The sequence below is a fragment of the Oncorhynchus clarkii genome, chromosome 22 (assembly GCF_045791955.1).
Source record: "Oncorhynchus clarkii lewisi isolate Uvic-CL-2024 chromosome 22, UVic_Ocla_1.0, whole genome shotgun sequence".
Classification (NCBI taxonomy): Eukaryota; Metazoa; Chordata; class Actinopteri; order Salmoniformes; family Salmonidae; genus Oncorhynchus; species Oncorhynchus clarkii.
Window position 1 is genome coordinate 53,277,133 of NC_092168.1, and position 16,487 is coordinate 53,293,619.

Below are 16,487 nucleotides of genomic sequence, written 5' to 3' on the forward strand. Positions count from 1 at the left end.
TCCTGGACATAAAGACCTGTATAATATAGTCCTGGACATAAAGACCTATATAATATAGTCCTGGACATAAAGACCTGTATAATATAGTCCTGGACATAAAGACTTATTTAATATAGTCCTGGACATAAAGACCTATATAATATAGTGAGGTAAAGGTGAGGTCAGTGGAATCATACCTTTCATGTCTCAGAGCTCTCATGTCCAGGTAGACTGTGGTAGGGTCTGGTCCTGACGTACCCTACAGAGACAGACAGACAGGTGTGAACAACACAGGGAGAGACAGAGAGCTGGTTCTGACCATGACAGACCTGATGCTTCAGACCCAGTACTGAATGGCGGGAAAGTGGAAGCTGATGATATCGCTGTGATGGGAGAGTTATTGACAAAGCAGGGAGACAGACATCAAAACAGCCATCTATACAGCCAAGTAAACAACTATCTACACAGCCATCTAAATGGCCATCTATACAGCCAGTAAACAACCATCTAAACAGCCAAGTAAACAACCATCTATACAGCCAAGTAAACAACCATCTATACAGACAAGGAAACAACCATCTATACAGACAAGGAAACAACCATCTATACAGACAAGTAAACAACCATCTAAATTGCCATCTATACAGCCATCTAAATGGCCACCTATACAGCCAAGTAAACAACCATCTAAATTGCCATCTATACAGCCATCTAAATGGCCACCTATTCAGCCAAGTAAATAACCATCTATACAGACAAGAAAACAACCATCTATACAGACAAGTAAACAACCATCTAAATTGCCATCTATACAGCCATCTAAATGGCCACCTATACAGCCAAGTAAACAACCATCTTAATGGCCATCTATACAGCTGATGGGGTCATGATGGGGGCTGCACCAAACGATTGATGTATTATAATAATTGATTATGTTGATGTTGTATTAATTGAATGGGAAGGGCTATAAAACCCTCCCCCACTACATTTATAGGGTCCTGGACTACAGATTAGGAATATATATATATTCATTTCATCCTGGTCCACAGTTCTTTTCTAGTCTCTGCCTCTTATAAGAAACGGTCTGAGAGATGTGCGAGTTATTGCAGTCAAAACAGGGTGTCTGTGAGAAAACGCCTCAAGGCTAAAAGAGATTCATAGACACAGAACCCTGCAGGGGAGTGAAAGAGATAAGAGACTAGTCAGACATACCACTATCAAGTAACTTAGGGAGTGGAAAATTACTGCTGAGCCCTTAGAAAACTCTGGAACTATTGTTTTCTCCTGCAGGTTTGTATAACTGTATATGCATGGGCTTGGTCTAATGAGGAGAAGGTGTTGATGTAGGCAGTTACATCACTAGGGGTTGACTGCAAGCAAATTAAAAGCAACTTGGACTTTTCCTATTTTGCAGAACTCAGGAGAGACATTAGTTGTATGTGTGATGTTTTACTTCTGTCTACAGCTGTATTTTGATTCAAATTGTTATGATTTACAAGTGCACATTTTGAGTGTTCCTTATTTGTTAAGTAAATAAGAGCCCAGAAAAGTGGAACCAACACAGCCAAGTAAACGGCTATCTACACAGCCAAGTAAACAACCATCTAAATGTCCATCTATACAGCCAATTAAACAACCATCTACACAGCCATCTAAATGTCCATCTATATAGCCAAGTAAACGGCCATCTATACAGCCATCTACACAGCCAAGTAAATAACCATCTAAATGACCATCTATACAGCCAAGTAAACAACATCTATACAGCCATCTACACAGCCAAGTAAACAACCATCTAAATGTCCATCTATACAGCCAATTAAACAACCATCTACACAGCCATCTAAATGGCCATCTATATAGCCAAGTAAACAACATCTATACAGCCATCTATACAACCAAGTAAACAACTATCTACACTTCATACAAAACAACACACAGCAGCCCCTCCCCCTCCCTGGAGGCACATGGTGCCTAACAAGGCTGGCGGCCCCCCCTTGGGTTGTGCCATGGCGGAGATCTTTGTGGGCTATACTCTGCCTTGTCTCAGGATGGTGAGTTGGTGGTTGAAGATATCCCTCCAGTGGTGTGGGGACTGTGCTTTGGCAAAGTTGGTGGGGTTATATCCTTCCTGTTTAGCCCTGCCTGGGGGTATCATCGGATGGGGCCACAGTGTCTCCAGTATTTATGCTGCAAAAGTTAATGTGTCGGGGGGGCTAGGGTCAGTCTGGACTTCTCCTGTGTGAATGCAAGCTCTCTCTCTCTCTCTCTCTCTCTCCTCTCTCCCTCCCCCCCCCCCCCCCCCCCCCCCCTGCTGTTTTCAACTCTCTAGAGGGAGCGGTAGAGATACTCTGAATGATCGGCTATGAGAAGCCAACTGATATTAATTGAGGGTGCACCTCAGCCACGCTCAAGGTTCTAAACGACATCATAACCGCCATCAATAAGAAAAATTACTGGCAGCCGTATTCATAGGCTTGTTCTTGCTACTGGTGATTCTCTGATCCACCTCTACGCAGACGACACCATTCTGTATACTTCTGGCCCCTCCTTGGACACTGTGTTAACTAACCTCCAGACGAGCTTCAATACCATACAACTCTCCTTCCGTGGCCTCCAACTGCTCTTAAACGCAAGTAAAACTAAATGCATGCTCTTCAACCGATCGCTGCCCGCACCTGCTCGCCCGTCCAGCATCACTACTCTGGACGGCTCTGACTTAGAATACGTGGACAACTACAAATACCTAGGTGTCTGGTTAGACTGTAAACTCTCCTTCCAGACGCACATTAAGCATCTCCAATCCAAAATTAAATCTAGAATAGGCTTCCTATATCACAACAAAGCATCCTTCACTCATGCTGCCAAACATACGCTCGTAAAACTGACCATCCTACTGATCCGACTTCAGTGATGTCATCTATAAAATAGCCTCCAACACTCTACTCAACAAACTGGATGCAGTCTATCACAGTGCCATCAGTTTTGTCACCAAAGCCCCATACACTACCCACCATTGCGACCTGTACGCTCTCGTTGGCTGGCCCTCGCTTCATACTCGTCGCCAAACCCACTGGCTACAGGTTATCTACAAGTCGCTGCTAGGTAAAGCCTCACCTTATCTCAGCTCACTCAGGTCACCATAGTAGCACTCACTCATACCTGCTGGAGCGCATGCTACATTTCACTGGCCACCCCCAAAGCCAATTCCTCCTTTGGTCATCTTTCCTTCCAGTTCTATGCTGCCCATGACTGGAACAAATTGCAAAAATCTCTGAAGCTGGAGACTCACATCTCCCTCACTAGCTTTAAGCGCCAGCTGTCAGAGCAGCTTACAGATCACTGCACCTGTACTTACCCATCTGTAAACAGCCCATCTACCTACCTCATCCACATACTGGTATTTATTTATTTATTTTGCTCCTTTGCACCCCAGTATCTCTACCTGCACATTCATCTTCTGCCGATCTACCATTCAAGTGTTGCTATTTTGTAATTACGTCGCCACCATGGCCAATTTATTTATTTAATTTACCTCATTTGCACTTACTGTATATAGACTTTTTGTTTTATTTTGTTCTACTGTATTATTGACTGTATGTTTTGTTTATTCCATGTGTAACTCTGTTGTTGTATGTGTCGAATTGCTACGCTTTATCTTGGCCAGGTCGCAGTTGCAAATGAGAACTTGTTCTCAACTAGCCTACTTGGTTAAATAAAGGTGTTCTCAACTAGCCTACTTGGTTAAATAAAGGTGAAATAAAAAATAAAAACCTCCTGAGGTGCTGACCTGTGGCACCCTCGACAACCAATGTGATTATTATTATTTGACCCTGCTGGCCACCTATGAACATTTGAACCTCTTGGCCATGTTCTGTTATAATCTTCACCCGGCACAGCCAGAAGAAGACTGGCCACCCCTCATAGCCTGGTTCCTTCCTAGGTTTTGGCCTTTCTAGGGAGTTTTTCCTAGCCACCGTGCTTCTACACCTGCATTGCTTGCTGTTTGGGGTTTTAGGCTGGGTTTCTGTACAGCACTTTGTGACATCAGCTGATATAAGAAGGGCTTCATAAATACATTTGATTGATTGATTGATTGATTAACCTCGCTTCCAGGCTATTGAACACATACATATGCCTGGAATATAACCATTCATATTTGGCCTTAGTGGGAGTGACCATACAATTCTATAGGAGCGACCTAACCGAGTAAAGTCTTGGACATCATTTAATTTTAGCGAATCATACAACTGCGAGGCATGGCTCCAAATAGAGGTCGGACCCGGGAAGGAACTTGTGGTGTGCTAACAAAAACAATCCCCATGGCTTCAAAGGGAGAAAAAAAACAGCAGGCCCTACCTTTCAGCGAGCAAATTAACAAAGGACAGAGCTAGCTGGATAACGTCTCCACAGGGACATAGCTAGCTAGATAACGGCTCCACAGGGACATAGCTGGATAGATAACTTCTCCACAGGGACATAACTGGCTAGATAACGTCTCCACAGGGACAGAGCTAGCTAGCTAGATAACGTCTCCACAGGGACAGAGCTAGCTAGCTAGATAACGTCTCCACAGGGACAGAGCTAGCTAGCTAGATAACGTCTCCACAGGGACAGAGCTAGCTAGCTAGATAACGTCTCCACAGGGACAGAGCTAGCTAGCTAGATAACGTCTCCACAGGGACAGAGCTAGCTAGCTAGATAACGTCTCCACAGGGACAGAGCTAGCTAGCTAGATAACGTCTCCACAGGGACATAGCTAGCTAGCTAGATAACGTCTCCACAGGGACATAGCTGGATAGATAACGTCTCCACAGGGACATAGCTGGATAGATAACGTCTCCACAGGGACATAGCTGGATAGATAACGTCTCCACAGGGACAGAGCTAGCTGGATAACATGTCCACATGGACAGAGCTAGCTGGATAACATCTCCACAGGGACAGAGCTAGCTAGATAACGTCTCCACAGGGACATAGCTAGCTGGATAACATCTCCACAGGGACAGAGCTAGCTAGATATCGTCTCCACAGGGACATAGCTAGCTAACTAGATAACTTCTCCAGAGGGACATAGCTAGCTAGATAATGTCTCCACAGGGACAGAGCTAGCTGGATAACATCTCCACAAGGACAGAGCTAGCTAGATAACGTCTCCACAGAGACATAGCTAGCTGGATAACATGTCCACATGGACAGAGCTAGCTGGATAACATCTCCACAGGGACAGAGCTAGCTAGATATCGTCTCCACAGGGACATAGCTAGCTAACTAGATAACTTCTCCAGAGGGACATAGCTAGCTAGATAATGTCTCCACAGGGACATAGCTAGCTAGATAACGTCTCCATAGGGACATAGATGGATAGATTTTTCACCTTTATTTAACCAGGTAGGCTAGTTGAGAACAAGTTCTCATTTGCAACTGCGACCTGGCCAAGATAAGGCATAGCAGTGTGAACAGACAACACAGAGTTACACATGGAGTAAACAATTAACAAGTCAATAACACAGTAGAAAAAAGGGGAGTCTATATATACATTGTGTGCAAAAGGCATGAGAAGGTAGGCAAATAATTACAATTATGCAGATTAACACTGGAGTGATAAATGATCAGATGGTTATGTACAGGTAGAGATATTGGTGTGCAAAAGAGCAGAAAAATAAAAATAAAAAAATAAAAACAGTATGGGGATGAGGTAGGTGAAAACGGGTGGGCTATTTACCAATAGACTATGTACAGCTGCAGCGATCGGTTAGCTGCTCAGATAGCAGATGTTTGAAGTTGGTGAGGGAGATAAAAGTCTCCAACTTCAGCGATTTTTGCAATTCGTTCCAGTCACAGGCAGCAGAGAACTGGAACGAAAGGCGGCCAAATGAGGTGTTGGCTTTAGGGATGATCAGTGAGATACACCTGCTGGAGCGCGTGCTACGGATGGGTGTTGCCATCGTAACCAGTGAACTGAGATAAGGCGGAGCTTTACCTAGCATGGACTTGTAGATGACCTGGAGCCAGTGGGTCTGGCGACGAATATGTAGCGAGGGCCAGCCGACTAGAGCATACAAGTCGCAGTGGTGGGTGGTATAAGGTGCTTTAGTGACAAAACGGATGGCACTGTGATAAACTGCATCCAGTTTGCTGAGTAGAGTGTTGGAAGCAATTTTGTAGATGACGTCGCCGAAGTCGAGGATCGGTAGGATAGTCAGTTTTACTAAGGAAAGTTTGGCGGCGTGAGTGAAGGAGGCTTTGTTGCGGAATAGAAAGCCGACTCTTGATTTGATTTTCGATTGGAGATGTTTGATATGGGTCTGGAAGGAGAGTTTAGAGTCTAGCCAGACACCTAGGTACTTATAGATGTCCACATATTCAAGGTCGGAACCATCCAGGGTGGTGATGCTGGTCAGGCGTGCGGGTGCAGGCAGCGAACGGTTGAAAAGCATGCATTTGGTTTTACTAGCGTTTAAGAGCAGTTGGAGGCCACGGAAGGAGTGCTGTATGGCATTGAAGCTCGTTTGGAGGTTAGATAGCACAGTGTCCAAGGACGGGCCGGAAGTATATAGAATGGTGTCGTCTGCGTAGAGGTGGATCAGGGAATCGCCCGCAGCATGAGAAACATCATTGATATATACAGAGAAAAGAGTCGGCCCGAGAATTGAACCCTGTGGCACCCCCATAGAGACTGCCAGAGGACCGGACAGCATGCCCTCCGATTTGACACACTGAACTCTGTCTGCAAAGTAATTGGTAAACCAGGCAAGGCAGTCATCCGAAAAACCGAGGCTACTGAGTCTGCCGATAAGAATACGGTGATTGACAGAGTCGAAAGCCTTGGCAAGGTCTATGAAGACGGCTGCACAGTACTGTCTTTTATCGATGGCGGTTATGATATCGTTTAGTACCTTGAGCGTGGCTGAGGTACACCCGTGACCGGCTCGGAAACCAGATTGCACAGCGGAGAAGGTACGGTGGGATTCAAGATGGTCAGTGACCTGTTTGTTGACTTGGCTTTCGAAGACCTTAGATAGGCAGGGCAGGATGGATATAGGTCTGTAACAGTTTGGGTCCAGGGTGTCGCCCCCTTTGAAGAGGGGGATGACTGCGGCAGCTTTCCAATCCTTGGGGATCTCAGACGATATGAAAGAGAGGTTGAACAGGCTGGTAATAGGGGTTGCGACAATGGCGGCGGATAGTTTCAGGAATAGAGGGTCCAGATTGTCCAGCCCAGCTGATTTGTACGGGTCCAGGTTTTGCATGTCTTTCAGGACATCTGCTATCTGGATTTGGGTAAAGGAGAACCTGGAGAGGCTTGGGCGAGTAGCTGCGGGGGGGGGGGGGGGGCTGTTGTCCGAGGTTGGAGTAGCCAGGCGGAAGGCATGGCCAGCCGTTGAGAAATGCTTGTTGAAGTTTTCGATAATCATGGATTTATCGGTGGTGACCATGTTACCTAGTCTCAGTGCAGTGGGCAGCTGGGAGGAGGTGCTCTTGTTCTCCATGGACTTCACAGTGTCCCAGAACTTTTTGGAGTTGGAGCTACAGGATGCAAACTTCTGCCTGAAGAAGTTGGCTTTAGCTTTCCTGACTGACTGTGTGTATTGGTTCCTGACTTCCCTGAACAGTTGCATATCGCGGGGACTATTCGATGTTAGCGCAGTCCGCCACAGGATGTTTTTGTGCTGGTCGAGGGCAGTCAGGTCTGGAGTGAACCAGGGGCTATATCTGTTCTTAGTTCTGCATTTTTTGAACGGAGCATGCTTATCTAAAATGGTGAGGAAGTTACTCTTAAAGAAAGACCAGGCATCCTCAACTGACGGGATGAGGTCAATGTCCTTCCAGGATACCCGGGCCAGGTCGATTAGAAAGGCCTGCTCACAGAAGTGTTTTAGGGAGCGTTTGACAGTGATGAGGGGTGGTCGTTTGAATGCGGCTCCGTAGCGGATACAGGCAATGAGGCAGTGATCGCTGAGATCCTGGTTGTAGACAGCGGAGGTGTATTTGGAGGGCCAGTTGGTCAGGATGACGTCAATGAGGGTGCCCTTGTTTACAGAGTTAGGGTTGTACCTGGTGGGTTCCTTGATGATTTGAGTGAGATTGAGGGCATCTAGCTTAGATTGTAGGACTGCCGGGGTGTTAAGCATATCCCAGTTTAGGTCACCTAACAGAACAAACTCTGACGCTAGATGGGGGGCGATCAATTCACAAATGGTGTCCAGGGCACAGCTGGGAGCTGAGGGGGGTCGGTAGCAGGCGGCAACAGTGAGAGACTTATTTCTGGAGAGAGTAATTTTCAAAATTAGTAGTTCGAACTGTTTGGGTATGGACCTGGAGAGTATGACATTACTTTGCAGGCTATCTCTGCAGTAGACTGCAACTCCTCCCCCTTTGGCAGTTCTATCTTGACGGAAGATGTTATAGTTGGGTATGGAAATCTCAGAATTTTTGGTGGCCTTCCTGAGCCAGGATTCAGACACGGCAAGGACATCAGGGTTAGCAGAGTGTGCTAGAGCAGTGAGTAAGACACACTTAGGGAGGAGGCTTCTGATGTTGACATGCATGAAACCAAGGCTTTTTCGATCACAGAAGTCAACAAATGAGGGTGCCTGGGGACATGCAGGGCCTGGGTTTACCTCCACATCACCCGCGGAACAGAGAAGGAGTAGTATGAGGGTGCGGCTGAAGGCTATCAAAACTGGTCGCCTAGGGCGTTGGGGACAGAGAATAAGAGGAGCAGGTTTCTGGGCATGGTAGAATATATTCAGGGCATAATGCGCAAACAGGGGTATGGTGGGGTGCGGGTACAGCGGAGGTAAGCCCAGGCACTGGGTGATGATGAGAGAGGTTGTATCTCTGGACATGCTGGTTGTAATGGGTGAGGTCACCGCATGTGTGGGGGGTGGGACAAAAGATAACGTCTCCACAGGGACATAGCTAGCTAGGTAACGTCTCCACAGGGATAGAGCTAGCTAGGTAACGTCTCCACAGTGACATAGCTAGCTAGGTAACGTCTCCACAGGGACATAGCTAGCTAGGTAACGTCTCCACAGGGACATAGCTAGCTACATAACGGCTCCACAGGGACAGAGATAGCTAGCTAGATAACGTCTCCACAGGGACAGAGCTAGCTAGCTAGATAACGTCTCCACAGGGACATAGCTAGCTACATAACGGCTCCACAAGTAATAAAGTTATATTTAATCAATTTTAGAATAAGGCTGCAATGTAACAAAAGGTGGAAAAAGTGAAGGGGTCTGAATACTTTTCGAACACACTGTACATCTCACCCACAGACACAATACCCTCCTCTATTTATATTATCTCCATTAAAGACTAAATGGGAGTTGAAACAGAGCAAATCTATTCTAGAAGCCAGATATCAATCTAATCTTTATTTTGCACTCACCTGCAGACAGACGGCCATGTTGACCCTGCAGCCGAAGGTGGTGCTGACGGCTCGAGGAGACAAACCCAGGTCTTTAAAGATCTTAGAGAAGGACTGGGTCAGAGTGATACGAGGACGCTCCTCTGCTACAACCATACAGGTCCTAACACACGACAGGTTTATGTTACGCAACTACACACACACACACACACACACACACACACACACACACACAGGGAAGAGAAAAGAAAAGGAAGCAATTCAGACAGTGTGTGTGTGGTGTGTGTGAATCCATGTGAGTGTGTGTGGTGTGTTTGCTGCCTGTGTGAGTGCATACTAACCCGTAGTGTCTCAGTCTGTGTCCCCAGGCCCTTGGTACACATCTCCATGACAGAGTAGGAGCAGAATGTGATTCTGACTTTATACTGGCTGACAGCTGACAACCACAGAGAAACATTACTGTCCAACTCTAGAGGAGGAACCAGGATCGACTGGTGGCCAGAGTATACACTAGAGAAAGACAGAGAGAGAGAGGCCAGGTTATTGTCCAACTCTAGAGGAGGAACCAGGATCGACTGGTGGCCAGAGTATACACTAGAGAAAGACAGAGAGAGAGAGGCCAGGTTATTGTCCAACTCTAGAGAGAGAACCAGGATCTCCCTGCTACACCACATGAGCACTAACTGTGCTAGCTTACAGTCCCAAAATATTGCTATGCACTCACTGTACATGTCCTTTACCTGCTGAGGCACCAGAGAGCGAAGCCCAGGCCGCAGTAGGGGTCCAGACAGATAGCTATCTGGCGGGACGGGTACAGCTCACACTGCAGCTTGATGGAACGACACAAGGCACTGGTGGCAGCGTGGGACATCTGGAGGAAGAGATAACAGAACGACTGTCTGGTGGCACACTACAGTCTCTCTGGTAGTACCGCTCAAACAAACAATGTACAGTATGGGTAGTACACAGTCTGTTCCCAGGTCCCTCTAACAGAACAACTACTGTAGGTTGTAGGTCAGACCTCAACTCCAGCCAGGATGCCCATGGTGGACACACTGAAGTCCAGGTACAGTCAGGGGTTAGTTTACCTTGACTCCAGCCAGGATGCCCATGGTGGACACACTGAAGTCCAGGTATGCCAGCATCTCTGGGGTGGGAGGTTTGTAGATCTGAAGCCTCTTCGTCCTGGGGAGGTCGTCTGGGGTTGGGAGAATAACAATAGGTTTGGAGGGATGGATTTCACACACAGTCCAGAGCAGCATGTAACAATGGCGCCGGAGAAGAAGGCTGATGTTTTACGTGCCCCCAACCGATTGTTTTTTAGTTTTTTATTTGTCATTTATAATGTTGCCGCTATCGTCACTTAGGACCGAAAATAACTTCTGGAAATCAGGACTGCGATTACTCACCACAGACTGGCAGAATCCTTTTTTCCTTTAACAAGTCCGACGAGCCCGACGCGAACGATACACTGCTTTCCCGGGAACAGGCCCAGATCCCCGTGATTTGCATGAAGAGGCAGCAGAGAACAAGGGGCCACAGTGTGGGCTGCCTTTTGAGAATTCGTAGGCGATTGAATAAACCCCCACTTCCTTCCTTTCTGCTAGATAACGTGCAATCTTTGGAGAATTACCAACGGGACATTCAAAACTGTAGTATCTTATCCTTCACGGAGTCGTGGCTGAACGACGACAATACCAACATACAGCTGGCTGGTTATAAGATGTATCGGCAGGATAGAACAGCGGCGTCTGGTAAGACAAGGGGAGGCGGTATATGTATTTTTGTAAATAACAGCTTGTGTACGATATCTAAGGAAGTCTCGAACTATTGCTCGCCTGAGGTAGAGTCTCTCAGGAAAAGCTGTAGACCCCACAATCTACCTAGAGAGTTTATCTGTATTTTTCGTTGCGGTTTACATACCACCACAGTCAGAGGCTGGCACTAATACAGCATTGAATGAGCTGTATTGCGCCATAAGCAAACATGAAAATGCTCACCCAGAGGCAGCGCTCCTAGTGGCCGGGGAATTTAATGCAGGGAAACAAATCCGTTTTACCAAATTTCTATCAGCATGTTAAAATGTGCAACCAGAAAAACACTCTGGGCCACCTATACTCCACACACAGAGACTCATACAAAGCTCTCCCTCGCCCTCCATTTGGAAAATCTGACCATAGCTCTATCCTCCTGATTCCAGCTTACAAGCTCAAATTTAAGCAGGAAGCACCAGTGACTAGACTGATGGACTGATGAAGCAGATGCTAAGTTTTGCTAGCACAGACAGGAATATGTTCAGAGATTCCTACGATGGCATTGAGGAATACACCACATCAGTCACTGGCTTCATCAATAAGTGCATCGATAACTTCATCCCCACAGTGACCGTACGTACACACCCCAACCAGAAGCCATGGATTACAGGCAACATCCACACTGAGCTAAAGGCTAGACCTGCCAGCCTCAAGGAGCGGGACTCTAACCTGGAAGCTTATTTGCCAGCAGCATACCACCCTGCTTACCACTGCTGGGTTGGTCCTGGTCAGTCCCTGGATGGGAGACCAGATGCTGCTGGAAGTGGTGTTGGAGGGCCAGTAGGAGGCACTCTTTCCTCTGGTCTAAAAAATATTCCAAAGCCGCAGGCCAGTGATTGGGGACACTGCCCTGTGTAGGGTGCCGTCTTTCGGATGGGACGTTAAATGGGTGTCCTGACTCTCAGCACTCATTAAAAGATCCCATGGCACTTATCGTAAGAGTAGGGGTGTTAACCCCGGTGTCCTGGCTAAATCTCCAATCTGGCCATCAAAACATCACGGTCACCTAATAATCCCAAGTTTACAATTGGCTCATTCATCCCCATCCTCTCCCCTGTAATTATTCCCCAGGTCGTTGCTGCAAATTCTCAGTCAACTTACCTGGTAAAATAACGGATAAATAAAATAAATAAATATAAGAAATCCTGCTATGCACTCCGACGAACCATCAATACAGGACAAAGATCGAATCGTACTACACCGGCTCTGACAGATGTGGCAGGGCTTCCAAACCATTACAGAATACAAAGGGAAGCACAGCCGAGAGCTGCCCAGTGACACGAGCCTACCAGACTTCTACGCTCGCTTTGAGGCAAATAACACTGAAACATGCATGAGAACACCAGCTGTTCCGGAAGACTGTGATGAAGCTCTCTGCAGCCGATGTGAGTAACAGCTTTAAAAAGGTCAACATTCACAAGGCCGCAGGGCCAGACGGATTACCAGGACGTGCACTATGAGCATGCGCTGACCAACAGGCAAGTGTCTTCATTGACATTTTCAACCTCTTTCTGTCCGAGTCTGTAATACCAACATGTTTCAAGCTGACTACCGACCCGTAGCACTCACATCTGTAGCCATGAAGTGCTTTGAAAGGCTGGCCATGGCTCACATCAACACATTATCCCAGAAACCCTAGACCCACTCCAATTTGCATACCGCCCCAACATTTGATGCAATCTCTTTTGCCCTTTCCCACCTGGACATGTGAAAATGCTATTAATTGACTACAGCTCAGTGTTCAACACCATATAGTGCCCTCAAAGCTCATCAACAATCTCTGTAACCTAGGACTAAACACCTCCCTCTGCAACTGGATCCTGGACTTCTTGACGAGCCGCCCCCAGGTGGTGAGGGTAGGTAACAACACATCCGCCACACTGATCCTCAACACAGGGGCCCCTCAGGGGTGCGTGCTCATTTCCATCTTGTACTCCCTGTTCACACATGACTGCATGGCCAGGCATGACTCCAACACCATCATTAAGTTTGCCGATGACACAACAGTGATCACCTGATCACCGACAACGACGAGACAGCCTATAGGGAGGAAGTCAGAGACCTGGCCGTGTGGTGCCAGGACAACAACCTCTCCCTCAACGTGATCAAGACAAAGGAGATGACTGTGGACTACAGGAAAAAGAGGACCAAGCACGCCCCCATTCTCATTCTCGGAGCTGCAGTAGAGCAGGTTGAGAGCTTCAAGTTCCTTGGTGTCCACATCTCCAACAAACTAACATGGTCCAAGCACACCAAGACAGTTGTGAAGAGAGCACAACAAAACCTATTCCCCCTCAGGTGACTGAAAAGATTTGGCATGGGTCCAAAGATCCTCAAAAGGTTCTACAGCTGCAACATCGAGAGCATCCTGGTTGCATCACTGCCTGGTATGTCAACTGCTCGGCCTCTGACTGCAAGGCATTACAGAGGGTAGTGATAATGGCCCAGTACATCACTGGGGCCAAGCTTCCTGCCATCCAGGACATCTATACCAGGCGGTGTTAGAGGAAGACCCTAAAAATTGTCAAAGACTCCAGTCACCCTAGTCATAGACTGTTCTCTCTACTACCACACATCAAGCAGTACTGGAGAGCCAAGTCTTGGTCCAAGAGGATTCTAAACAGCTTCTACCCCCAAGCCATAAGACTCCTGAACATCTAATCAAATGGCTACCCAGACTAATTGCATTGCCACGCCCCCCCCCCCCCCCCCATCTTCAACGCTGCTGCTACTCTCTGTTATCATCTATAAATAGTCACTTTAATAACTCTACCTACATGTACATATTACCTCAACTAGCTGGTGACCCCGCACATTGACTCTGTACCGGTACCCCCCTGTATATAGTCTCGCTATTATTATTTTGCTCTTTAATTACTTGTTTATTTCTTATGTGTATTTTTTTTTATTTATAAACTGCATTCTTGGTTAGGGGCTCGTAAGTAAGCATTTCACTGTAAGGTCTACACCGGTTGTATTCGGCGCATGTGACTTATACCATTAGATTTGAGTAAATGAGGGTTTGTTACCTGTGTCCAGTACCATCGGCCATGACTTGACGTCCACAGCAGCCGCAGCCTCTTTGGACTTCAACAGCTTCATTATTGCTTGGGTGGTCAGGATACACACCGATTTACTGACCTGTCACACACACACAGTGTTATTTTGGTTATTTCACCTTTATTTAACCAGGTAAGGTTGAGAACAACTTCTCATTTACAATTGCGACCTGACCAAGATAAAGCAAAGCAGTGACACAAACAACACAGTTACACATGGAATAAACAAACACAGTCAATAACACAAAAAAAGTCTATATACCATAGTGGCGAAATAATTACAATATAGCAATTCAACACTGAAGTGATAGATGTGCAGAATATGAGTGTGCAAGTAGAGATACTGGGGTGCAAAGGAGCAAAATAAATAACAGTATGGGGATGAGGTAGTTGGATGGGCTATTTACAGATGGGCTATGTACAGGTGCAGTGATCTGTGAGCTGCTCTGACAGCTGATGCTTAAAGTTAGTGAGGGAGATATGAGTCTACAGCTTCAGAGATTTTTGCAGTTCGCTCCAGTCATTGGCAGCAGAGAACTGGAAGGAAAGACGGCCAATGGAGGATTTGGCTTTGGGGGTGACCAGTGAAATATACCTGCTGGAGCGCGTGCTATGGGTGGGTGCTGCTATGGTGACCAGTGAGCTGAGATAATGTGGGGCTTTACCTAGCAAAGACTTATACATGACCTGGAGCCAGTGGGTTTGGCGACGAATATGAAGCGAGGGCCAGCCAAGGAGAGCATACAGGTCGCAGTGGTGGGCAGTTTATCTTTTTATGGCTGCAGGGGCAGTATTGAGTAGCTTGGATGAAAAGGTGCCCATTGTAAACGGCCAGCTCCTCAGTCTCAGTTGCTAATATATGCATATTATTATTAGTATTGGATAGAAAACACTCTGAAGTTTCTAAAACTGTTTGAATTATGTATGTGAGTATAACAGAACTCATATAGCAGGCAAAAACCTGAGAAATTCCACTTCCTGTTTTTTTTTATTTTCTGGGGGTGGCAGATTTTCAACCAAGATCTCATGAAATTACAGCAAGATATGGATGAGTTTTCACTTCCTACGCCATCCACTAGATGCCAACAGTCAATAGAACTTTTTCTGATGACTCTAATGTGAAGGTGGGTCAAATGACACAGGAAATAGTCACCAGTGCCACGAGTTGACCATTCTTACACCATGCGCGTTCACAGGGGAAGGACCTGTGTTCCACCGGTCATCAGAAGTCATTCTAATTCACCGGTTGGAACGTTCTTCAAGATATATGTAAACAACATTCTAAAGATTGATTCAGTACATTGTTTGACATGTTTCTACTGACTGTTAGGGAACTTTTGGACATTTCGTCACGTTATAGTGGACACGCTTTGTGACTTTAGAATTGTTTACCAAATGCGCTAACCAAAGTAGCTAATAGGACATAAATAACAGACATTTTCAAACAAACAAAAAGCATTTATTGTGGACCTGGGATTCCTAGGACTGCATTCTGATGAAGTTCATCAAAGGTAAGGAAACATTTATCATGTATTTTCTGGTTTCTGTTGACTCCAACATGGCGGCTAATTTGGCTTCTGTTCTGAGAGCCGTCTCAGATTATTGCATGTGTTGCTTTTTCCGTAAACTTTTTAAAAAATCTGACACAGTGGTTGCATTAAGGAGAGGTATATCTATAATTCCATATGTATAATTTATATTACCATCTACATTTATGATGAGTATTTCTGTTGAAATTATGTGGCTATGCAAAATCACTTGATGTTTTTGGAACTAGTGAATCTAATAAGCCAATGTAAACTCAGATGTATTTATATAAATATGAACTTTATCAAACAAAACATGCATGTATTGTGTAACATGAAGTCCTATGAGTGTCATCTGATGAAGATAATTCAAGGTTAGTGATTAATTTTATCTTTATTTCTGCTTTTTGGAAAATGGCTGTGCTTATTGTGGTTTTGGTGGAGACTTTCGCTGAAAAGCCTATTTGAAATCGGACACTTTGGTGGGATTAATAACAGGATTACCTTTAAAATGATATAAAACACATGTATGTTTTAGGAATTGTAATTATGAGATTTCTGTGGTCTGAATTTGGCGCCCTCTATTTTCACTGGTAGTTGTCATATCGATCCCGGTATTGGGATTGCAGCCATAACAAGATATGGGGCTTTGGTGACAAAACGGATGGCACTAGACTGCATCCAATTTGCTGAGTAGAGTGTTGGGGGCTATTTTGTAAATGACATCGCCGAA

At 45.9% G+C, this 16,487-nt stretch overlaps 1 protein-coding gene across 4 annotated transcripts in view; it reads right to left on the reverse strand.

Moving 5' to 3' along the window:
- Nucleotides 1–16,487, reverse strand: part of LOC139381021 (disco-interacting protein 2 homolog A) — a 207,914-nt gene that overhangs the window by 12,834 nt on the left and 178,593 nt on the right. For all 4 annotated transcript variants that reach the window (XM_071124256.1, XM_071124254.1, XM_071124253.1 and 1 more), the window contains 6 exons: nt 14,199–14,310; nt 10,444–10,553; nt 10,096–10,226; nt 9,697–9,865; nt 9,377–9,547; nt 177–238 (listed from right to left, as the gene is read on the reverse strand). In XM_071124256.1, the coding sequence (XP_070980357.1) occupies nt 177–238; nt 9,377–9,547; nt 9,697–9,865; nt 10,096–10,226; nt 10,444–10,553; nt 14,199–14,310 (755 nt within the window). The remainder of the gene's footprint in view (nt 1–176; nt 239–9,376; nt 9,548–9,696; nt 9,866–10,095; nt 10,227–10,443; nt 10,554–14,198; nt 14,311–16,487) is intronic.